The sequence below is a fragment of the Onychomys torridus genome, chromosome 1, assembly GCF_903995425.1.
Source record: "Onychomys torridus chromosome 1, mOncTor1.1, whole genome shotgun sequence".
Lineage (NCBI taxonomy): Eukaryota > Metazoa > Chordata > Mammalia > Rodentia > Cricetidae > Onychomys > Onychomys torridus.
In genome coordinates, this window is record NC_050443.1 from 157,096,657 (window position 1) to 157,123,122 (window position 26,466).

At 42.2% G+C, this 26,466-nt stretch overlaps 1 protein-coding gene across 2 annotated transcripts in view; it reads left to right on the forward strand.

Moving 5' to 3' along the window:
* The window catches only part of Plce1 (phospholipase C epsilon 1), a 307,054-nt gene that overhangs the window by 152,244 nt on the left and 128,344 nt on the right, over positions 1–26,466 (forward strand). For both annotated transcript variants that reach the window (XM_036168280.1, XM_036168287.1), the window contains exon 4: positions 13,673–13,989. In XM_036168280.1, coding sequence (XP_036024173.1) covers positions 13,673–13,989 — 317 coding nt within the window. The remainder of the gene's footprint in view (positions 1–13,672; positions 13,990–26,466) is intronic.

A 26,466-nucleotide genomic window follows, 5' to 3' on the forward strand; every position in this document is an offset into this window, starting at 1 on the left:
AGGGTCGTTTAGCCTACTATCCCCCTCTGGTCCTGGTTGTGAGAGCTTTAATGTGGCCTGGTCCTACAGATAACACCAATCACCAGGCTATTCATCACTTCTAATTCCCAGCTTTCTGGGTGGAAAAACAGGTTTTACATCCTTTCCTATGAGAGGCCAATCCTGCATGCTTAACATTCCTAGTTGATCTGTATGAGCAAGGACCTTTGTGCTTTCAACAGATGACCGAGCCAGGAGTGTCCTGAGTAGCTATGTTTTAATGACTTTTGTAGAAAGTGCTACCATTTTGCTTAGTACACACTCTAAAACTACACCTTCCCCACCCACACTCCGAAGCTGCCTTCTGATTTTCACCATTACATTTTTATCACCTTCTGATGTGTTTCACTGTGTTTGTCCATATCCTTTCTTAAGATGTTCTATATGAGCAGTGATCTTTTCTTGTTCATTAAATCTCAACATCAGAGTACCTAGAAACAAAGATTAGAACACAATAGTCACTCAGTAAATGAGGAGACAATATTTGACATAGCTTTTCTTACATCCATTCAGATGTACAACATGCTCAACCTGAGGGTTGGTCTCTGAGCACTGAACACATACATGATAGCTGCATTTTGGCATAGGAAGGCGAAGTGTTCTGCCTGAAGCAAGAATCTTCAGATTCTCTCCCCCTTTTTTGCTGACTGCTGATAAGCTAGATTCTTGGGCCTTTTGCACAACAACTTAGCTCTAGCTATATATAAAATAAGACTAGCAATGCCCACCTGTGATGTGAGTAATGCTTCCTGTCTTAGTTAGGGTTTCTATTTCTGTGAAGAGACACCATGACCACAGCAACTCTTATAAAGGAAAACATTTAATTTGTGCTGGCTTATAATTTCAGAGGCTTAGCCCATTATCATGGCAAGAGGTATGGTGACATGCAGGCAGACATATCAGGAGAAAGGGCCGAGAGTTCTACATCTTGATCCACAGGCAACAGGAAGTGAACTATGTACCACACTGGGTGTAGCTTGAGCATATAAGGCCCCAACGTCCACCTCTACAGTGACACACTTCCTCCAACAAGGCCACACCTCCTATAAAGCCACTCCCTGTGGACCAAGTATTCAAATACGTGAGTCTGTGGGGGGCCATAACTATTCAAACCACCATACCTCCCTCACAGTATGACAAGATTTCTTTGGAACTCTGGATGATCATATGAAGCATAGCAGGAAAAAACATGATTTCAATTTTTTGATTGTTTTTTGGTTTTTTGAGACAGGGTTTCTTTTTTTGGTTTTTCGAGACAGGCTTTCTCTGTGTAGTTTTGGTGTCTGATTTCACTTTTGTTAAGAAACAAATAACCAGAACTGCCCCTGGGTCCCACCCCTGGACACCAGCCATTCTGGGAGGACCTGCCCAACTTGGCCCCAGTTTCTGACCAATCCACAGGCCCTGTGGGAAGGCTCCCCTTTTCCAAGACTGCAGGCACCCTGCCCCCACACCCATTTGCCCAAGACCCTAGCCACTTCCTGAGAATCAGAGACAAGCCCCCAGCTTCCATCCTGCCCTGGAATTCCCATCTGGACCAGAGGTGAGTGCTTGGGGTCACACCCAGAGAGGCCCGCACCTGGGTCACAGCCCAGGGCACCAGCCAGTCCGGGGAAGACTTGCCCAACTGGGCCCCAGGTTCTGGCCATAGAGCAGGACCCCCTATCCCCACCGGGAAGGTTCCCCCTCTCCAAGACCCTCTGGTGAATCCTACAACCTCCACGCCCTGCCCCTACACCCATCTGCCCAAGACCCCAGCCACTTCCTGAGACCTAGAAACCAGCCCCCAGCTTCCATCCTGCCCCGGAACTCCCATCTAGACCAGAGGTGAGTGCCAGGGGTTGTAGTCAGAGAGACAACCACCTCTGGGTCCCACCCCTGTGTACCAGCCATCCCAGGAGGACCAGCCCAACTTGGCCCCAGTTTCTGGCCATTCCTCAGGCCCTGCGGGAAGGCTCCCCTTTTCCAAGAATGCAGGCAGACCCTGTAGTCTCCACACCCTGCCCCCAAACCCATTAGCCTACCCCAGCCACTTCCTGAGACTCAGAGACCAGCTACCATCCTGCCCCAGAACTCCCATCTGCACCAGAGATCCCCCAGCTACCATCTGCCCTTGAACTCCCATCTGGACCAGAGCTTCCATCCTGTCCAGGAACTCCCATCTGGACAAGATAAGGAGACCCCAGGGACTTCTTGAGACTCAGAGTCCAGCCCCCCAGCTCTTATCCAGCCAGCACTCTCATCTGGACCAGAGCTCCCATCTGGCCCAGAGCTTCCATCTGAATCAGAGAAAGGCTCCCTAAATCTGTCAGCTCTGTCTAGACCAAGTACACTGATAAGACCAAGAATGAACCCACAAGGAGATGGGCAGACGCCAAGGCAGAAGTACATACAACAAAATGAAGAGCAATACAGCATCACCAGAACCTAGCCCTTCTCCAACAGCTAGACCTGAACATCACAGAATGGAAGAAGAAGAAAACAACGTTTTAAGTAACATCATGAAGAGGCTAGAGCCTTATATAGAAGAAATCAAAAATAAAATGGAGGAACAGACAAACAAAAAAATGGGAAGAACGCTATAAAAAACTAGAGGAAAGGACAATTAAAGCAGAAGAAAACAATAAGTCCCTGAAAGAAAATCATGAAAAAGCAAGGAAAATAGTCCAAGACCTGAAGAGGGAAATAGAAAAAGTGAAGAAGACACTAGCAGAAGGAATGCTGGAAATAGAAAATCTGAGTAAACAAACAGGAACTTCAGATGCAAGTATAACCAACAGAATGCAAGAGATGGAAGAGAGGATCTCTGGTGTTGAAGATACGTTAGAAGAAATAGATTCATCAGTCAAAGAAAACACTAAAACCAACAAAGTCATGACCCAAAATGTCCAAGAAATTTGGGACACCATGAAAAGACCAAACCTATGAATAATAGGGATAGAGGAAGAAGAATACCAACTCAAAGGCACAGAAAATATATTTAACAAGATCATAGAAGAAAACTTTCTCACCTTAAAGAACAAAATGCCTATGAAGATACAAGAAGCCTATAGAACACCAAACAGACTAGACCCCCCAAAAAAGTCCCCTTGCCACATAATAATTAAACAACTAAACGTACAGAATAAAGAAAGAATATTAAGGGCAGCAAAGGAAAAAGGCCAAGTGACTTATAAATGCAAACCCATCAGAATAATACCCGACTTCTCAATGGAGACTTTGAAAGCCAGAAGGACCTGGACAGATATAATGCAGACACTAAGAGACCATGGATGCCAGCCTAGACTAATATACCCAGCAAAACTTTCAATCATCATAGATGGAGTGAACAAGACCTTCCAAGACAAAACCAGATTTAAACAATACTTATCCACAAACCCAGACCTACAGAAAGCACTAGAAGGAAAATTCCAACATAAGGAAGGCAGATACACCCATGAAAACACAGGCAATAGATAACACCACAGCAGTAAACCCCAAAGAAGAGAAGTACACACACACACACACTACCACCAAAAAATAAAAATAATAACAGGAATGAACAATAACTGGTCATTAATATCCCTTAATATCAATGGACTTAATTCACCTATAAAAAGACACAGACTAACAGAATGGATACGAAAACAGGACCCATCTTTCTGCTGCATACAAGAAACACACCTCAAATTCAAAGACAGACACCTCCTAAGAATAAAAGGCTGGGAAAAGACTTTCCAATCAAATGGTCTTAAGAAGCAAGCTGGTGTAGCCATCCTAATATCCAGCAAAATAGACTTTAAACTAAAATCAATCAAAAGAGATGATGAAGGACATTACATACTCATAACAGGAAAGATCCACCAAGATGAAGTCTCAATTCTGAACATTTATGCACCAAACACAAGGGCACCCACATATGTAAAAGAAACATTAATAAAGCTTAAATCACATATAAAACCCCACACATTAATAGTGGGAGACTTCAACACCCCACTTTCACCTCTGGACAGATCGGCCAAATTGAAACTTAATAGAGACATAATGGTCTTAACTGATGTTATGGCTCAAATGGACTTCATCGATATCTACAGAACATGCCACCCAAACAAAAAAGAATATACCTTCTTCTCAGCACCCCATGGAACCTTCTCTAAAATTGATCACATATTTGGCCACAAAGCAAATCTCAACAGATACAAAACAATTGGAATAACCTCCTATGTTCTATCGGACCAGATGGTTTAAAGTTAGATTTCAACAACAACAAAAACAAACAAACAAACAAACAAAAACAAAACAAAAAACAAAAAAAAAACTACAGAAATCCTACAATCTCATGGAAACTGAATAATGCTCAACTGAATCACCAATGGGTTAAGGAAGAAAAAAAGAAAGAAATTAAAGGCTTCCTAGAGATCAATGAAAATGAATACACCACATACCCAAACATATGGGACACTATGAAAGCTGTGCTAAGAGGGAAATTCATAGCACTAAATGCCCACATAAAGAAGCTGGAGAAATCTCACACTAGTGACTTGACAGCACACCTGAAATCCCTTGAACAGGAAGAAGCAAAGTCTCCCAGGAGGAACAGACACCAGGAAATTATCAAATTGAGAGCTGAAATCAATAAAATAGAAATAAAGAGAACAATACAAAGGATTAATGAAACAAAGAGTTGGTTCTTTGAGAAGATCAACAAGATAGACAAGCCCTTAACCAAACTAACCCAAAGACAGAGGGAGAGCATCCAAATTAACAAAATCAGAAATGAAAAGGGGGACATAACAACAGATAATGAAGAAATCCAGAGAATCAACAGGTCATACTTCAAAAACCTCTACTCCACAAAACTGGAAAATCTGAAAGAAATGGATAATTTTCTGGATAGGTACCACATACCTAAGTTAAATCAAGACTAGATAAACCATTTAAATAGTCCAATAACCCCTACGGAAATAGAATCAGTCATTAAAAGTCTCCCAACCAAAAAAAGCCCTGGACCTGATAGTTTCACTGCAGACTTCTACCAGATCTTCAAAGAAGACTTAATACCAATACTCTTTAAATTGTTCCACACAATAGAAGAAGAAGGCATATTACCAAACTCCTTCTATGAGGCTACAATTACCCTGATTCCCAAACCAAACAAAGATGCAACAAAGAAAGAGAACTACAGACCGATCTCCCTCATGAACATTGATGCAAAAATACTCAATAAAATTCTGGCAAACAGACTGCAAGAACACATCAAAACAATTATCCACCATGATCAAGTAGGCTTCATCCCAGGGATGCAAGGGTGGTTCAACATACAAAAGTCTGTCAATGTAATACACCATATAAACAAACTCAAGGAAAAAAACACATGATCATCTCACTAGATGCAGAAAAGGCATTTGACAAAATCCAACACCCCTTCATGATAAAGGTCTTGGAGCGATCAGGAATACAGGGAACATACCTAAACATAATAAAGGCAATCTACAGCAAGCCAACAGCCAACATCAAATTAAATGGAGAGAAACTCAAAGCAATACCAGTAAAATCAGGAACAAGGCAAGGCTGTCCCATACTTATTCAATATAGTACTTAAAGTTCTAGCCAGAGCTATAAGACAACATAAGGAGATTAAGGGGATACAAATTGGAAAGGAAGAAGTCAAGCTTTCCCTATATGCAGATGATATGATAGTATACATGAGTGACCCCAAAAATTCAGCCAAGGAACTGATACAGCTAATAAAAACCTTCAGCAACATAGCAGGATACAAGATCAACTCAAAAAAATCAGTAGCCCTCCTATATACAATAGACAAACAGGCTGAGAAGGAAATCAGAGCTACATCACCCTTTACAATAGCCACAAATGATATAAAATACCTTGAGGTTATGCTAACTAAGCATGTGAAGGACCTATATGACAAGAACTTTAACTCCCTGAAAAAAGAAATTGAAGATGTCAGAAAATGGAAAGATCTCCCATGTTCATGGATAGGCAGGATTAACATAGTAAAAACGGCGATCTTACCAAAAGCAATCTACAGATTCAATGCAATCTCCATCAAATTACAAACACAATTCTTCACAGATCTGGAAAGAATAATACGCAACTTCATATGGAAAACCAAAAAACCCAGGATAGGCAAAAGAATCCTGTACAATAAAACAACCTCTGGAGGCATTACGATCCCTGACCTCAAGCTCTACTATAGAGCTACTGTAATAAAAACAGCTTGGTACTGGCATAAAAACCAACATGTGGACCAATGGAATCAAATTGAAGACCCTGACATTAACCCGCACACCTATGAACATATAATTTTTGACAAAGAAGCCAAAAATGTACAATGGAAAAAAGAAAGCATCTTCAACAAATGGTGCTGGCATAACTGGATGTCAATGTATAGAAGGCTGCAAATAGATCCATAACTGTCACCGTGCACAAAACTTAAGTCCAAGTGGATCAAAGACCTCAACATAAATCTAGTTACTCTGAACCTGATAGAAGAGAAAGTAGGAAGTACTATTGAACGCATTGACACTGGAGATCACTTTCTAAATATAACACCAGTAGCACAGACACTGAGAGAAACAATCAATCAATGGGACCTGTTGAAACTGAGAAGCTTTTGTAGAGCAAAGGACATGGTCAACAAGACAAAGCAACAGCCTACAGAATGGGAAAAGGTCTTCACCAACCCCACATCTGACAGATGGCTGATATCCAAAATATATAAAGAACTCAAGAAATTAGACATCAAAATGCCCAACAGTCCAATTAAGAAATGGGCTTTAGAACTAAACAGAGAATTCTTAACAGAGGAAGTTCAAATGGCTGAAAGACACTTAAGGAATTGCTCAACATCCCTAATTATCCAGGAAATGCAAATCAAAACGACTCTGAGATACCACCTTACACCTGTCAGAATGGCTAAGATCAAAAACACAGAAGTCAGCTTATGCTGGAGAGGATGTGGAGCAAGGGGAACTCTCCTCCACTGCTGGTGGGAATGCAAGCTTGTACAGCCACTTTGGAAATCAATATGGCGCTTCCTTAGAAAATTGGGAATCAATCTCTCCCAAGACCCAGCAGTAGCACTCTTGGGCATATACCCAAGGAATGCTCAATCATACCACAAGGGCATTTGCTCAACTATGTTCATATCAGCATTGTTTATAATAGCCAGAACTTGGAAACAACTTAAATGCCCTTCAACTGAAGAATGGATAAAGAAAATATGGCACATATACACAATGGAGTACTACTCAGCAGAGAAAAACAATGACATCATGAGGTTTGTAGGCAAATGGATGGATCTAGAAAAAAAAATCATCCTGAATGAGGTAACCCAGACTCAGAAGGACAAACATGGTATGTACTCACTCATAGGAGGATACTAGATGTAAAACAAAGATGACTAGACTGCTACACAACTCCAGGGAGGCTACCTAGAAAATAGGACCCTAGGAAAGACACAAGGATCACCCAATGACAGAGAAATGGATGAGATCTACATGAACAACCTGGATGACAGTGGGAGTAATATAGGGCAAGATTTGAGGGAAAGAAAGCTTAGGGGAGCAGGAGATCCCAGCTGGATCAAGACCAGAAAGGGAGAACAAGGAATAACAGACCATGATAAATGAAGACCACATGAGAACAGGAATAGGCAGAGTGCTGGAGAGGTCCCCAGTAATCCACAATGATACATCCTCTGTAGACTGCTGGCAATGGTCGAGAGAAAGCCTGATCTGACCTAGTCTGGTGTTCAGATGGCCAAACACCCTAACAGTCAAGCTGGAACTCTCATCCAATAACTGATGGAAGTGGATGCAGAGATCCTTCGCCAGGCCCCAGGTGGAGCTCCAGGTATCCAATTGTTGAGAAAGAGGAGGGACTATAAGAGTGTGAATTGTTAGACCAAGATTGCAAAAAGCACAGGGACAGATAGCCAAATGAATGGAAGCACATGAATTATGAACCAAAAGCTGTGGAGCCCCCAGCTGGATCAGGCCCTCTGGATAAGTGAGACAATTGAATAGCTTGAACTGTTTGGGAGGCATCCAGGCTGTGGGACTGGGACCTGTCCTTAGTGCATGAGCTGGCTGTTTGGAACCTTGGGCTTACACAGGGTCACTTTGCTCAGCCTGGAAGGAGGGAACTGGACCTGCCTGTACTGAATCCACCAGGTTTAAATGAATCCCCAGGGGTGCCTTGGCCCTGGAGGAGATGGGAATGGAGGGGAGGGAATGGGGGAGAAGGTGGGTGTGGGAGTGGGAGGGGGGAGGACAGGGGAACCCATGGCTGATGTGTAAAATTGAAACACAAATATAATAATAAAATAATAATAAAAAGAAAAAAAAAGAAACAAATAACCAAAAAGAGAAGTAGAAGTGGCCATGGTTGTTATACCTTAGCTCAAGGCACTTAGGTGGAATCATGCACCAAACAGGCCAATTTTTTTTTTTTTGTAATGCAACCCCCTACAAGGTAGGAAATTTTCAAAAGGTACTAGATGGATAGATTCACGAAACCACTCATAAATTTACAAGTTTATCCCCTGGGTCTACCTGGGTGATCCAGGTTATTGTAGCTGGCCCCTGGGAATGGTCCTAGTAGACAAAGTCAGGGGCTGGTGATCACCAGAGAGGCAGGAGAGAGAGGAGGACTTCCTGAGGATGCTCTGGCTTTTCAGAGTAACATCTCACCAGAGAAAGGCTTGGCCTGCGCTTCCCATCCCCCAGGCAAGGTGCTACTGAGACAGATGATGACACCCAGATGTCTAAATGCGTATGTATTTGTTTCTTTGTGAGCACCACATATTCTGGTGTTTTCTTTTTCGCTACAGAGATACCCTTAAAATCTGCTTAAAATAGGCTTCAGTAGTGGGGGATAAACTACCGTTTCCTGAGCAGCCGCTCTTGCCCTTCTCTCCACAGATTCCCAGAAATACGCAGAAGTTCTTGGAACCATAAACTTCACAAAATCCAAAGGTCTCAGCAGACCCATTGTATTTAGCCGAGGATAGTGAGAGACACTGATCCTGCTGTAAATGACACAAAGACAGACAGCAGGGGTGAGGAGAGCTACTGTGTAATAGCACATCACATTCCCAGTGGGAATTCTTAAAGGCTTTGAGAAACCCTGCAGTTAAGACAGGCGCCTCTTGGGCTGGAGAGATGGCTCAGCTAGTGCCTGTTGTTCTTGCAGAGGACCTGAGTTCAATTCCCAGTACCCATGTGGCAGTTTATAACCAAATGTAACGCCAGTACCAGGGGATCTAATGCTGGGCTCTGACCTCCTGGAGCACCAAGCACACACACGGTACACGCACATTCATGGAGACAAAACACTCATACACACAAAATTAGATGAATACATCTAAAAAAACAGTTTAGTAATAAAAAAGAGTCTCTTTGCCTTTGTTTTAACCCAGTATTTCCTGGAAATTATTAATCTAGAAATCATGCTTTGTATAAATCCAGTATAGATCCTTTAGACAGATCTGATTTTAAACATGGGGCATTCCTATTAACTCAGAAAGGGCCCACTTGAATTTCTGCCTGCTGCCCTATGGTGATTTCAGGCTGACTCAGGAAGAGAACTGTCTACCTTCTGGGTCACACTCTCATCTTTAAAGTCAAAAGAGGTCACTTTATTTGATCTCTCCAAAGTAATGAGGCAAACAGAGTGGTTTGCACTAACCACAATCTCTTGAAATGCATCCATAACCTGGGATGTTGAGGTGACAGCATGCTGAGTATAAGGACGTGGAGTCTGGAGCCATATAGACCCTGTTCAGGTGACATCTCTGACTTACTACTTATGTCACCTTATACGAGCTACAGCGCTTGTAAGTCAAATCTGGATGCTAACACCGAATCTCCTGGGAGATAGTGCTGTGACTCAGCAGGTAAAGGTGCTTGACGCCAAGCCTGACAACCTGAGTTCAATCCCAGGAACTCACATGGTGGAAGGAGAGAACTGACTTCTGCAGGTTATCCTCTGACCTCCACATGTGTGGTATGGCACATTCACACCCACATACATGTACAATAAATTAATTAATTAATTATAATCCATAGAAAGCACTGAGTATAGAAAGCTTTTATTGAGCAGAAAGTCACAATTTGAAGTTACTTTGTCTCATGGTGCCCAGGTGTGAGCTGTGATAATATCTATAGTCGGCTGTAGAGTGAGCATTACAGAAGACGTGTGGCTGACAGCAATGACTGAAAGTGAGGGTGAGGCAGATAATTTGGGGCTTGGGTTTGGTTTTTGAGCAAGAGACCAGTAGTTCAGGCTGGCCTTGAACTGTGGATTATCCTATTTCCATCCCCCCAAAGCTATGATTATTACAGGGATGAGTTGCCATACATCGCTAAGGTGGATAATTTTATTCACCAGAAACTTTCTAGAAATGTTTTTGCAAGCAAAGCTCTACAGATCCCAGTGGGCACAGAGATGAGTGGGAAAGCTTAGGAGTGATGAGCTCCAGGCCACTAGGGCACCATCAGGTTGTACAGAGGTGGGCAGGACTGATGAGGTTGGGGCAGTGTGGCATGTGAGGCAGAAGGCGAGTGGGTGGGCAGCAAGGATGAGAGAAGAGTGGATATAATACCTGTTCAAAGCATGGAAACTGATGGATAGAAACTTTATGTCCCAAGGATACTTGTATGATGTTAGCTTGTTGTGAATACATAAAATCCCCCATGAATCCTGCTTTTAAAAAATCCATGCCAAAGCCTAAATATGTGTCAAGCCTTGTAGCCTTGATTTGTGTTTCCTTTGGGTGTGATGTCATGAAACCATTAGATTTATCATGGATACTCTGATTATATTCCTTTTTCCTTTTTTTTTTTTTTTTACTGTTTTATTCTAATCTCTACTGTTGCCATTTATCACTAGATTCATCATTGTAACAGTGGTTCATATCTCAAAATATATTGTTGTTTCAAATATATCATCCTTACTCTTATTTATATATTTTATTTCATCATCTCTTCTATTATATATTATACAAGTTGTTATTTCATAAGATTTATTGTTATTTTATGTCCTCTATAGAGTACTTTAGTGGACCACTTTTTGCTACTATAGGTTTTTGGTAGTTTGTTCGAGGAGACAGATAAAGTATAAAGTGAACCCCTCACTCACCTATCTGACTTTTAGAATTAAACAGATATGGTCATGTGGATATGATAGAATTTATAGGGAAGACAAATCAGACATTTTTACCAGGCATATATTTAGAACCATCTAGCTTTGTATCAGTGGAGTGCAAAGTCACTGAAATCCTAATGGTTGTACTTGTTTTTTTGAGATGAGGTACCACTACTCACTGTGAAGCCCTAGCTGGCCTGAAACTTGCTATCTCCTCTAGGCTGGCTTTGAACTCATGATCCTCTTGTCTCACCTTCTCCAGTCCTGGAATTACAGATGCGGTCCACCCATCTCTCTGCAGGAGAGATCTAAAGAGGGTTAAAGAACACTGAAGTCTGAATGTTATGGGATTCCTTCTGTGACTGATGGATATCCAGAATCCTGGCTTTGCTGTAGGTGGGAGTCTAGTAGTATGGTGTCATCAAGAAGACAGGTGGGCTTTGTTTTAACAAGGGCCACTTAGACGTGTTGTAACAGGAGGTAGGAATGGTTCTGGATGCAGAGCATAGCATCTCTCCCACAGCAGTGTGAGAGAATAAAGAAGAAGGCCAGGAAAGAAGACATGCACAGAATGGAGATCATGGACAGTTTGGGTCCCATAGCAGAAGAGGTTCCAAGGATGCTAGTCATACAGAATGATGCGGTAGATAGTGGATGAAAGGGGGGGCAATACTGGGTAAAGATAATGCAAATGAGCCCTTCAGAGCCTGTAGCAATGTACCATGTGTCTGAAGTATCTCTGGGAAGAGAATGTGTGACTTGCATATTTTAACCTTCCCCAAACTTACATAACCATAAAACTGGATGTTCTCTCAGGGCTAGGGATATCACTCAGTTAGTAGAGTGCATGCTGAGCATACACAAGGTTCTGGGTCTGAGCTCCAGTACCACATAGACACCTGTAATTACAGCATTTAAGAGGCATAGGCAGGAAGACAAGAAGTTCAGGATCAGCCTCAGTAAAATGGTGAATGGCTCAGTAGATGAATGGGTGAATTAATTTGGACAGGTAGCTAAGAATTAGAGTAGGAAGGTATCACAGTAAACAGAAAGTGTGTATGTCAGTGCTAATTAAAGGAATTGTTTTGAACCTAGACACTCCTGTGTAGCATGAATCTTAAAGGTACTTATTAATAAAATCAAACCTGAGGCCAGTTATTTGGGTGAATGCTGGAAGCTCAGAGAAGCAGAACAAGCCACAGGTACCTTACCTCTCCAGTTCCTCAGCTGATCCTGTTTCCTCAGACTGGAAGCCTTTGAGTCCTCATCCAGAATGGGTCTCAGCTGAACCATGCTACTCAAAAGCCTAAACGCTTAACCAGCCAAATGCTTAACCAGCCAAGTGCCTCCAGTTTCTGGTCCTCATGCCTTATATACCTTTCTGTTTTTTACCATCACTCCCTGGGATTAAAGGCTTGCTTTCTGGGATTAAAGGCGTGAGTCACCATGCCTGGCTGTTTCCAATGTGACCTTGAACTCACTGAGATCCAGAGGGATTTCTGTCTCTGAAATGCTAGGATTAAAGGCATGAGTGCCACCATTTTATAGCCTCTGTATCTAGTGGCTGTCTGTTCTCTGACCCCAGATAAATTTATTAGGGTGCACAGTATTTTGGGGGAACACAATACCACACCCATGCCTTTGGTACTTGTCTATTATACCCATCACTCTCTGCCCTGCATTCTTCTGTCACTTTCTTATTTCCAGTGTAATATGAAGTACGATTATTTATTTGAATGTATCCCCTTATAACCCATTTCTTTCCTATGTTTATAGGTGGTTCTGTTCTTGCAAACTCTCAAATGAACCTCAGTGATACAGTTTTTGAAGATGTGGGGATGGTAAACTATACCATTATGCTTTGGAACTGTGTGTGTAGAGGGTTAGGTACCTAGTCTTCATGTTTATAACAAATATGCACATATACATGCAGCCTTCTTCTGTCTTCAGATTCATCTGGCTGTGCCCACATTCCACCTTATTTATCTTTTTTATTTTTATTTTTATTTTTTATTTATTTTTTCGAGACAGGGTTTCTCTGTGTAGCTTTGCGCCTTTCCTGGAACTCACTTGGTAGACCAGGCTGACCTCGAACTCACAGAGATCCACCTGGCTCTGCCTCCCGAGTGCTGGGATTAAAGGCGGGCACCACTACCGCCCGGCCACCTTATTCATCTTAACTCTGATGACTAACCAACGAAGATAAAGAAGATGATGATCTATAAAGATTCATAGTGAGCTTGTTGAATAGCACTGTGTTAAATTAATACTGCTATTGAAGGAAGATAAGCCTCTGCCTCCACCTCTCATGGATTCAGGAAGACAGATGTAAGAAAGGTTTCTATAGTAAGCATTACAGTGTAGAGCTACTCACTAAGCAAATGATTTGACTGAGAAATCTACAAGGTTTTGACTGGCTTTGTGATAATGATCTCAGCCTTGCTATAACCATAAGTTTGTTGCTTTTTTTTGTTTTCCCCAGAACGCCAACCCGGCACCTCTATGGCCAATTCCAATACCGTTCCTTCAAGTTCAGCTGGGATCAGCAAGGAGCTGATTGAGCTCCAGCCCCTCATTCAGTTCCCGGAGGAAGTGGCCAGCATCTTGACAGAACAGGAGCAGAACATTTACCGAAGGGTCCTGCCCATGGACTACCTTTGTTTCTTAACCCGGGACTTGAATTCCCCTGAATGCCAGAGTTCCCTGCCCCGTCTCAAAGCATCCATCTCAGCATCAATCCTCACGTCTCAGAATGGAGAGCACAATGCCCTTGAAGACCTTGTGATGAGATTTAATGAGGTAAGGAACCACTCAGACATTTCTGTATTGGAGCCACCGTCCACGATTCTTAAGCATATTTCTCATATGGGGTCTGTCTTTGATAACTCTTCTACCTATCTGTCTTGCTGATTCCGTGATGGCCAGTTTTCTTCCCAGGCCCTGAGATTGCCACCACACTGTCTTCTTCCTTCTCATTGCACCCTAGCTGCCTACAAACTTGACAGAGTCTACAAACATCTCAACCCCTAGACTCAGTCGGCCCATTCCTAGCAGTGTTTTTAGGGCCTGTGTCTTAATTGTGAGCTTTGACAGCATGAAGCCTGGCCACATCACTTCTCCTCAGAAACTTAAAAGACCAGTGCCTGGGATTCCTCACATAAGGAAGCATGGAGGTAGTTACTGAGGGGTATGGATCACTCCCCTCCCTCTCTGCATCCTGTCAAAATCCTCAACCCCGGAAAGTCACCTTAAAGCCTCAGAGCACGTGCCAGAAGCCAGTGCTAAAGAGCACAAGTGTGACTGGAACTTGCAAACTGCGAAGACGGAACTTCTGTATGGCATCCAAGGATGAGGTAGGGGTGGGGAGCCAATGGCTGGCATCCCTATGGTTTAGGTCAAAGAGGAAGTGACAGGAAGTTGATGCCGGTCTTGGTCTTAAAGGACCCTTCTCTGTATATAATGTGCCCCACAACCATAGTTTTCTTTTTATTTTCTACTTATAGTTTTAATTTCTTTTGCCCCAATTATTAAGTTACAAAATTTTAATATGGCTATTGTGTGTTCTTGGTTGGTTGAATTCCACAAATAGCACAGTTTCTGATTTGGGTCACTAGTAGGCACCACCGAATGCTAAGAGGACTCTCATTGTGGGTCATCTGTATCTCTAGTTGACAGAGGGTCAATCAGCCTTTGTCACAATGCCCTTCCTAATTCTTGGCCTCAGTGTGCAGCCCCCATGGCTTTCCAGAAAAGATGCTGCCAGTGGTGATAAACACGATTGACCAGGATGAAGCCCAGTGGATAAAGAAGGTGTTAGAGGCTGAGCCCAACTGGCTCCATGTCCAGGCATGTCCCCAAACCCCATTCCTCAGAGAGAAGCCTGTGTCCACAGGCCCAGCAGGCTCATGATGACCATTTTACAAGCATCACTTACTATCTCTTCGCAGCAACGTGGGGGGACAGCTTTCCCATCCTACCAACAGGGAAGCCAAGGTGTAGGGACAGTCGCCGGCTCAGATTACAGAGGGTGGGTGGCTGTTGTGAGATCCAAACCCATATTCTGGGCTTTTACCTCTCCGGTATCCTGCCTGTCACCTGCATGGAGAGTGACACTTGTCATAGCTGCAGTTTTCCATCCCATCATAAACTAAAATGGAATCACTAGGAGCCCACAGGGGAGCCTGGAAACCCTTGTTGGTTTTTTCTTTTTTAAGTAAATCTCCTGGTGTTCTTGATTTTTCTTACTGATAAAAATGGTCGGGAAAATGAAAGTTCCTGTAAATGGAGTAACTTTACTGTTTCACAACGTATTTGAAATTTCCAGCTCTATTTACTCTCGCATCTGTAAGATCCTATTCTTGTCTTAAAAAATAAAAAAATAGACCTTAACTTAAAAGTGAATTTCCAGAAGTTTTAAAATCTAATTTTAAATCTAACTTGGACTTTTTCCATCACTGCCAGAGCCTTGGGAGTCAGTGATGAGGCAGGGATTCGCCAGCTCAGAGCAGGGCCAGAGATGGGGCACCCACAGCTGGGGTGAGGTATGCTGTAGACTATCTCTGAAAATAGTTTAGAGACAACTTCAGAACGTAAACAAGATTTCTGGGAAAACACTTCAACTGCTATGAGAATAGAGTGTTTTCAAGTATTCTCAAGCATCTCTTTTCATACAAATCATGGGCAAACTAATTAAAACGTCAGACTGGGCAGTGATCAAAGGCAGATTCAAAGGGATTTCCACCAGTCAGTCTGAGTAGAACTCATTCTGTGGCTTTATATTAACAGGTGGAAAGGCTGTGTAACATTCACTGAAAATTATACAAGAGTGACGTTCACATACTTACAATGGATTGCCTCCAAATTAGTGTGGCTTTCCACAGTGAAATGAAAGGACACTGGAGGACTGTGGTGGGGAGAGAGGTGGATCCTGGAGGTCATTGCCAGTCAGCCTAGATGAACTAATGAGTTCCAGATTCAATGAGATAACCCCAACTCAAAATAATGATGATGATAATGATAATAATAATAATAATAATAATAATAATAATAATAATAATAATGTAGAGAGAAATTGAACTGGCCTCTGGCCTCTACCTTTGCACTTGCACACACACACACACACACACACACACACACACACACACACACACACATGCTGACACACATCTGCATACACATGGCTTTGTACATACACCACACAAAAAAAAGAAAGGAAAGCTCACCTATCTAGGAGGTGCTCTCTGGACTGAATAGTTTTACATATTTTAACCCACTTAATCCTTTTACAGCTGTCATGATCCTGGAGTTGCAGATGAAGAAAGTGAAACTTAGAAAGCAAATTCCAAATACTGTTGGTACGAGGCAACTGGGGTCCCCATAGAACACACAGCCATCAACGTTGTGCAGGACCGCTGATGCATTTCAAAGTTATTTAGCAAAAAGAAGTGGGATAGAGATGAGGTATATGCAGGACCCCTAAGCAACTTTCCACAAGATCTTCGCTAATCTCATGGAAGAATAGAACAGTGCAGAAACCCAACCACAGATACTGTCTCAAGGTTCTTTGACCAGTAATGATACATATCCAATTATGCCCCTACTTATCCTGCTTAAAGAGGTGAGATGTCACCTCCATGAGTTCTTGCCACAGAGGCAAACCTGAATCTAGTAACGGGAAAATGTCAGGTATAGCCAGGTTGAGGGTCAGGCAATGCTCTAGAACCTGTCAAGGTCATGAAAGGTGAAAAATCTGAAGGGCTCTCAGCATTGGAGAGGAGACTTAACTAGTACATGTAATGTCAAATTCTAGTGAATATGACCCTGGAAAAGAAAGAAAAGTGATGGGAAAATAGTAAAATGCCAATAAGGCATTTTTGATATCCGGCTGTAACTCAACAATACTTCAACTGTACAGCTGAATTTACTACTGTATTTGTGTCCTGGTTATCTCACTTGTGCTATGACTGTGAACAATATTAGCATCCCAGGAAGGTGGGTGAAGAATATGTGGAAACTCTACTATTTCTACAGCTTTTTGGTAAATTTAAAACAATTTTAAAATAAATTTTAAGACAACACAGTGAGCTCAGAAAGGCTGAGTCACTTGTCCAAGGTCACTCAGTAGCTAAATGGATATCAGACCCTTGGTTTGTCTTCAGTCTGTCTTTTCTTACTGCCCTTTTGCTTTTTAAATTATGAAGCCAACTTCCTAATAAAGCTGGAAGTTCTGATTTAGAATTTAATTAGCCTAATCTCTTTCCATGTTTTTCTCTAAGTCTCTTGAGCATTTATCCTTTTGTATTTCTATTTCTATTTTTTATCTATTTTCTATTTACTGGACTTCTGCTGCCAGTGCCCTATTTGTTCATACATTTATGCAAGATATAATTTCTGCAAGCCTGCTGGGCCTTTGCCTTTTCTTCTTTCCCCACAATGATAGACCAAACATGCATTTTGAAATAAGAAATGAGCAATGTTTCACCATGGACCTTAACAAAATTAGAAGCACTTCTCTAAAGAGTAGCAAATATATTCCTTAGCACATTACAGGACGCTAAAGAGAAGAAAGAGAACGCCAGCCATTGCAGCGTACTAGTCCCCAGGAGAGGCAGATATGTTTATTGGTGCAGTCAGTCATCCTGGCCCATTTATTCAGCACATCTCAGGAGCAGGCCCGTTGGTGGATATGCTCTGAGGAAAGTAAATAAGAGTCTGCAGCTGACAGAAGCTACCAGGGGCAGACAAATAACTACCAAAAAAGGCAGCAAGTGCATGCAGCTTGAGTACTGCAGACAGCATGGGTGGAGGTGCTGAGGTGGGAGATTGCAGCCCCCTCTGCTGAGCTCTGGAGTCTGGGGCTAGACCTTGAGTGATAGACAATACTGGAGGGTGGGGGTGAATTGTGGGACAGGAGGGACATTGAGACAGGAAGACAATCCACCAAACATTTTCTGTCCTGACATAGCGAGGTAGCTCACTCTTGAATGCCAGCAGAACCTATGAGCTAGACATTTCCCACATCCCAACGACTCTGTACATACCGACTTATCTGTAATGAGGGGAAAGGGAAGAAAATTCCTAATGTAATGTTGCATAATGTTTGTTCTGAGGAAAGTATGGCTAAAATGCAGCTCAGAAAAGAACCATGAAACAGCTGGACAGGTTTTGCTGACATGAAGAAGGCCAGGAGTTAAATCACTGACAGCGTTTCTTCCCATGCTCTTTTCCCTGCTCTGTGAGAATAAGGTGCCCATTAGACCCTGTCTTCCTCCTTGAGAATACCCAGAAGCCCATGGGAGGGAGATGCCTATCCTAAAAGCAGATAGGCATCAAATCTATACTGGATTCAGCCCTGCATGTTTCATCTGAGAGACAGATCTTTGTGGACCTTCTTAGACTGAACCTGTTCCTCAGGCCACAGTCTTGACCTTAAGCTCCCAAGAGCCAGTGTGCCCTCTATCCCTTTGGATGAGCTGCCTCACTTCCTGCCCACACACGAAGCCTCTCTCAGAAAGCCTTAGATCACATTCTTTTCATCCTCTTTTTCTCCCTTCACCAGGTTTCTGATGCTAGCCCACATTCTCTTTGATCTTACTTTGTTTTTATTACCCTTACAATAAATCTCCAAGCCATTTTCCTTTCCTAGAAGAGACAGGGGTATTTCCCTACCGTCTTCTTTACCACAGAGATCAAGAGCAGCTGAGGAGAGGTGAATAGAGACTGAAGTCCCCCTCTTGCCTTCCCCTTGATCCCTTTCTCAGCATGTCCATGGTGTGGAATGGGCTAAGGGGGGAACTTTCTAGGGTCACAGTTCTGAGTCCTTACTCCCCAAACCTTATGCTCTGTAATATGGACTCTGCCCTTGTGTGTTGTCCACCGGTGATGACTGGTTTGCAGGGTCTGTTCCTAAAGGGACTTTTGGACTCCACAGCCTGTCACTGCTCACACCATGGCCATGCTCTCTTCCATGTCCCAGATAGTTGTTATCTCCGGCTGGGGAGTCACATTCAGCTTCAGGAGCCCATAACAGCAATGTTTGCTTATTGAGTAGCTCTTGGCAAGACCACTTGTCTGGGCTCCTCTTCTATACCAGCTGGCGTGAAGGCAGGCCCTAAGTCCTGCATTGAGGCCCTCAGTAGCAAAGGGACTCCAGAAGCCTGTGTACCCCAGCCATCTTTACCCATGTGTGGCTAACTGTGCCATTAATCAACCTTCTTCTCTTAGACACACAAACTTGGTGGCCCAGAGCAACACTCCATTCTTGATTATCCCTTCCACCTAGTGTATTTCATGAGATGCATCTGTTCGGCAGTTCAAAGGTAACTTGTCTATAAAGAATAGGCACAGCCATATTCCTAGGGAAAAAACAAATGAGAAAAATAAGCCATGTGTCTATCTGGTAATGGTGGTGCATGCCTTTAATTCCAGCACTCAGGAGGCAGAAGCAGGCAAATCACTGTGAGTTCAAAATCAGCCTGGTCTACAGAGTGAGTTCTAGGATAGCCACAGCAACACAGAGAAACTCTGTCTTAAAAAACAATAATAATAATAATAATAATAATAATAATAATAATAATAGTAATAATAATACAACTGTGTTTCTAGAGAAAAGAAGTCTGAGCTCAGTGCCACATCCCCCCAGCTCCCCACTTCTTTCTGTATTTCCCAAGTGCAGCCATCACTATAGCAGATCAGATACTGAGAAGTCTGCCTTGTTGGCACTGAGGACTAAAATGCAGAATATAGAGCATAGGGTGGTGGTGAGGTATGGTCCTTCACTTGAAATGTTTTGGGAGGTTATTTCTGAATTATATAGCCAACTGTGTTGAGAAATGTTTCCCATCAAAGTCTTTCCCTATTTTATAAAACCAGGCAACTGAACAAACCACCTGTTCAGGGCTACTGTATACACTCTCTTCTTCAAATGAATACATTTGTAGGCAAAGAGGCTGGTAAAGTCACTTGAGGAAGTAAAATTTCAGCTCACTGGAAAATCCATTCTCTCCTTGACAAAAACATGCCCTTCTCTCCAAGAGCAGTGTTGACTGGGTGTGGTAGGATAAACCTGTAATCCCAGCTACTCAGAAGGTTGAAATAGGAGAAAAGACTTGAGCCCAAGAGTTTGAGAACAGTCCCAGCAACGTACCAAGACACCATCTAAAGACAAAAACTGCAGTGGACAATGACAGCACAGAGGGCCAACATGCTGTGTGGCATTCTAAGAACCAGCTTACCTGTTTGGTGGTTACCTATACTAGTACTAGCTGGTAGCAAATCTTACTCACAGGAGCATTTGGTAGTGGCCAGGGATGGCACATTGTCACTAGGGGACAGCTTTGGAGACTAGCTACTTGGAATTAATTTACCTTGCCTAGTTATCTAACCTGAAACCAACTATGTAATCTCTCACTTTTTTAGTCTTAGAGATTGAATTTAGGGCCTCATGCATGCAAGGCAAACACTCTACCACTGAGCTACAGCCCTGTTCTGAATCCTTCCTCTTTAAAGGGGGGTAATATGTTAGTTATCTTTGTGATGCTGTGGCCAAATACCTGAGAAATATAATGTAAGGTAATAGGTTTTATTTGGGGTCATAGTTCCACAGGGTTCATCCTGCAATCATCTGGCTCTGTTTCTGGGCCCAGAGTGAAGTACATCCTAACAAAGGGAACGTGTTCACCTCATGGTAGCCAGGCAGCAAAGAGCCTACACATGTAAGCTCTCTTCTTTTTCCTTTTCTTTCCCATCTAGGCCTACTGGCCTTAAGGGTGATGCCACCTACATCCAGAGTAGGTCTTCCCCAGTAAAGAAATTCTTTCAGGAAAGGTCTTCATTGACACACCAAGAGGTAGAGGCCTACCCAACTAATCTAGGTGCTTCTCAAGCCCGTCAAGTTGACAATCAAGATAAAACATCACAGGTGGCAATAGTACCTGGCCTGGGGGATGGTGTGGGGAAGCACTCATCAGAGAGTGAAGGCACAGGGGTTGTTCAGTGTTAGAAGAGAACAAAACAAAAGCAAAACAAAACAAACAAACCAAAAAAAACCCCACTAAAATAACCGTATTTTTTCAGAATAACTATTGACAACAAATTCCATTATAACTTTATGTTTATGTTCACCAGAACTTAACAAGTGAGGAAGTAGGCTTAGACTAAGTAAAAGATCTGTACTCTGAGAGACAGGATGAGAACACGGGTGTTCTGGCTGCCTGAGCTATATACTTAGTGTAGTACTTCTTAACCAAACCCTGAAAAAACCTTATGTCTGAAATTGGTTGTCTTCCTCTAAAGGAAACCATTTTCTTCCCAGAGGATTCAGAACACCTCTCTGACTTCAACACACTGTAGCCTCCGTTTCTGGTACTGAAAATGTAGTGGTACCTCCTTCAGAACACTGGGAGACACACAGGAGGACCTATGGAAGGTCTGCTTTCTACTGTTTAAAATTGTGTTCAGGAACACTTCAATCTTGAGACTGGTAGAAATAAGAATGGTATCCATGGAAATGAAAATAAGCAAGAATTGTGACATACTTAAGTAGGTTATTACTATCATCATTTTGTTAGAAATAGTAAAGCGATGCAGAGAAACTGCAGCCTCCCTTCAAGGCCTTGGTCCTTGGTGATCAGACTACCTTGATGGCCTTAGACACGGTGGGAAAGATTACAGGAGCTTTAGTCAGAGACTGGGCATTTGAGCCTCTCCGTGACTGTATTAGCTGACCCTATTAGGATATTTGATTCAGCTCTTTGAAAAATCACTGTCTCAGAGATCTTTACTGCTCATGTAAGAGCCAAGAAGGAATGTATTTATGCTTTGCCAGGGATCTGCATTTGCCCAAAAGATTTAAACAGCCATAAATCCAACTGCCATCTCAATGCTTCTCTTGGGCACTTTTTTTTTTGAACCAGCTTATGTCTCAACTTCTCAACTGCTGCTTTGAGCACAAAGGTCTATATTATAGTTTAATACAGGTGAACCCCTGCCTTGGCAGAGTTTATGATCTAATAATGCCTAAAAAGCATCTCAAATATGCCCCAAACAGAACTATTGCCTCCCTGCTGTCAGTTCTCATGGCACCGAGCATTTTCTCTGTTCTCCAGCACAGCCATCTTTCTCCATACCCATCATAATTAACACTGTCCCTCTCTTCCCAGGTGTTAAGGCCAATAACCTAGGATTTACCCTTAGTACTGTTTTCCTGAATTCCCAATATCTAAACCATCAGTGAGTCCTATTCATTCTTCCTTTAAAAAAAAAAAAATGCATCCTGAGCGAGACAACTCTTCACATCTCTCCTGCCCTGTAATCTGCTCTCAGCCCTGCAGCCAGAGTAATAAGTTTGTAAGTATAAACATCATGTTCCTTTGCTGAAAGGTCCCCTAACAGCTCAAGATCCTACCTGCCTTTCCATTCTAACTTTACACTGCTCCACCTATTGTCTCCCTGGCTCCGGTCCAGCACACAGAATTTCATTTCATTCCTATGAAATGTAGAGAATTTCATTTCATTCTCCACATAACCTCTGTACTTGGTGTTCTGTCTGCCTAGGGCCTGCTTCTCTGGGTTATGCCACACCTATAGACTTCTCTTGATCAAATTTTAGTTCAAAGTTCAAGGAAACTATTGACTTGGGGTTTTTTCTTTTCCTCCTTCCCCTATCTCTTTAGACTCAATTTTTTTTCTAACTCGTTTATGACTATATCTCTCTTTCCTGACATAGTGTCAGACATGTAATACATGTTTGCTAAATAAGTACTTAATAATTAATGATGCTTCTTGGTGTTATCAATTATCTATTGAAACAGATGCTGTTAGAAATACAAAGAAAAACAAAGCATTCCTTTTTTAAGGGATTTACAATCTAGTTCAAGGCATATAAGGTTGAAAATATTGAATAAACAAACACAGAGGTGAAAATACAGTGCCAAGCACTAACAGTATGGGAGAGGTGGAACAAAGAAGCACTCTGGGCTAGAGGGAAGAGGAGGGCTCTACTGTGAAGTCTGGGCGTGAGCCTGTGTTCCAAATCATTCTCAGTGAGGGACTCTAGGCAAGTGTGATAGTCTTCAGTGTCATGTTGACTGGCTTTGGGGTCACCTAGGAGACACACCTCTGGTAATGCAAGTGAGGACCCTTCCAGAGATGTTTAACCAATTAAGAAGGGAAGAGCAACCCTGAATGTGTATGACACCATTCCATGGGCTACAGGACCAGATTGGGTCCAAAGGGAAAAAGAAGAAGGTGAGCTGAGTATCAGCATCCGTTTCTCTCTGCTTCCTGACTGTGGATGCAGTGTGACAAGATGCCTCGTGTTCCCATTCCTGTGTCTTCCACCTTGACGGACTTTAAACTGTGAGCCAAAATAGTTCCCTTTTGGCAGTTACTTCATCACAGTAATGATAACAGTAACTGATGCAGCAAGAAAATAACATAATTTCAGCTTCTGCTTCTCACCTTTAAAATGAGATTATTTTATCGACTTTATATGGTTCTTGGGACTCTTAATGTATATAAAAGCCCAGGATAGGTTCTCAGTAAATGACTGCTAGAGTGTTTCATGCCAAGTGAGAGACAAAGGCTATGTGCAAGAGAGTTGAAGAGCAGGACACAAGGAGCATTTTCCTTGAGCACGTCTCTGGTGTAGTGCTTTGGGTAGGAAGGGGGCTTTACCCAGGAGCAGTGTTAACTCAGCCTTGAGGAGATTTGAGGGCCATTAAATGCCATCATTCACTAAATGCATTTTCTCACCAGTTTTTTCTGAAAACTTTGAACCTACACTCATCCAAACATGTTTCTCTAAGGTAAGATATTCATAAAAAGCCTTCTTAAGTCTAAGTCACATTAATAATGATATGCAAAGAAAACTATCCTATCAAAAAGAGAGGGAAATTGGTTAATTTTACAACTATTTGAGGATATCTAATTTTTAGTGATAATAGAAAACTTTATTGATACTTAACAATGACTGTAATGTTTTAAATGAAAAAGATTGCATGCTTAGTTTGATCTAATTTTGCTAAATACAACTGTTGTTGAATATATAGCTAGATATACAATCACATAGATAGTAAAATATTTACCAAGAGACAGGGTTGCTCTGTGTAGCTTTGTGCCTTTCCTGGACCTGGAAGTCACTCTGTAGCCCAGGCTGACCTTGAACTCACAGAGATCTGCCTGGCTGTGCCTCCCAAGTGCTGGGATTAAAGGTGTGCGCCACCACTGCCCGGCTACCTTTTTTTAAATCTTAAAATTGTTTCTTTGTATGTGGTGCTTTTATATAAGGATATTTTCATACAAGTATATATTGTATGATGAGCATATAGCCCATAACCCCCTAGTCTCCCAGTTGCCCCTCTCCATCTTCTTTGTTTTCCCCACACAGTCTGGCTTCTATTTACATGTCATGTATACATACATGCTACATGTATTTACATAAAATCCAGTACCACATATGAGGGAAAATACATGAGATTTGTCTTCCTGAAGCTGGTGTAATTCACCTAATATGATTATCTCCAGTTGCATCCATTTTCCTGCATAATTAATACATATATTTTGAGGAGTCCTAGAGACTGAAACATCATCCAGGAAGGCAAGTACTTCATCACTGGCCTACAGCCCCAGCCTCTTCATCAGTGTTTCAGCTGATGAAGTGATGATTATGGAGGAAGTAATGATGGAGCTGCAGTTGACCCTGTGCCTTGTACTGAGTCAGCAACAAATAAACAAATAACAGGTAATCATTTTCGTTTTAAAACATTATAGTCATTATTCTGTACCAACAAATGTTTTGTATTGTCACTAAAATTAGATATCTTCAAATAGTTGTAAAATTAACCAACTCCCCTTTCTTTTTGATAGGATAATTTTCTTTGCTTATCATGATTAATGTGACTTAGATTTAAGAAGACTTTTTCATGAGTATCTTACCTTAGGGAAATGCATGTTAGACGAGTGTTTATTTGTTCTTGTTATCTTTTAAAATTTCTTTTAAGTGTTTGAGATTATAACATAATTACACCATTTCCCCTTTCCTTTCCCCCCCTCCAAACCATCCCATATACCGCGCAATGCTGTCTTTCAAATTCATGTTTTTAGGGCCGACCATTTGATATTGGATAACCAACTGGTGTGCTCTTCCCTGGGGCCGATTGTCTCTCTGGCTCTCAGCATTCCTCAGTTGCCTACAGTTTTTTGTTTTGTTTTTGTAGGGTTGAGGCATAGGGCTCATGGACTTTCCCTATTCTCTGTAGCTATCTACTGGTGTTGTCCTTGTTCAACTCATATTTGAGTAGCCATGTTGGTGAGACTTGATGGGTCTAGCTTCTGACATTACTAGGAGACACAACCTAACAGTAAACCCCCTGATCCTCTGGCTCTTAAAATCTTTCTGCCCCATCTTCCTCAATGTTCCCTGAGACTTAGGTGCAGGAGTGTTTTGTAAATGTGGCCATTGGTAATAGGAATCACAATTCTGCATTTTGATTGATTGGTTGTGGTGGTTGTGCCTTTCTGTAATGGTCTCTGTTGCAAAAAATGGCTTTGTTACTGCTGTTTTATTTTGTTTCTTGATGAGTGATGAGAGCTACACTTATCTGAGGGTATAAGAAAAATGTCTGGAGTATCATCAGGGATGATGCTGGTTTAGTAAAGTGGTAGTTTGTAGGTTCGCCTCCGAGATTCATGACTTCAGTAGCCCTGGGTAGTTGGGTAGGCTTCCTGTACCAGGCATGATTTTCCCCTTGTTGAGTGTGCCCAACTAGGGAGCTGTTGATTAGCAACAAGGTGTATGTGCCACTACTGCCTAGTCATTGTGATTCATAGGCATGATAACAGGATAGGACTGTTGGTTGCTCCCCTCCTTTGGAAGCCCCCATGGCACCATCTGGTACTGTAAAAGCTGGTCCTCAGGAAGGAGGCTTTCTGATTCATTCCAGCTCAGGGGCCTCTGGGCCCTGCTTCTGAAGTATATGGTGTCTTTAGCAATAGGAACTTACCTTCCACATCTGTGAGAAAACCAAAGGCAATAGCAGTAGCCTGTCATGTTTTGGGAATCTCTTAGACAACCTGACCTCAAAAGAGGACTTCTTGTGCTTGATGTTGAGGTTTTTTGTTAGATGGTGTTTGGCTCTTATGGGAAGCATGGTCAGCCCACGTGAAAAAACATCATTTAAACTGTGTATGTATATACAGACTTATGAACACTTCACGTTCTTTATCACATTTGACTTTCACACAACACTGAAGAAAGGGAATCATTGTATGTTAATT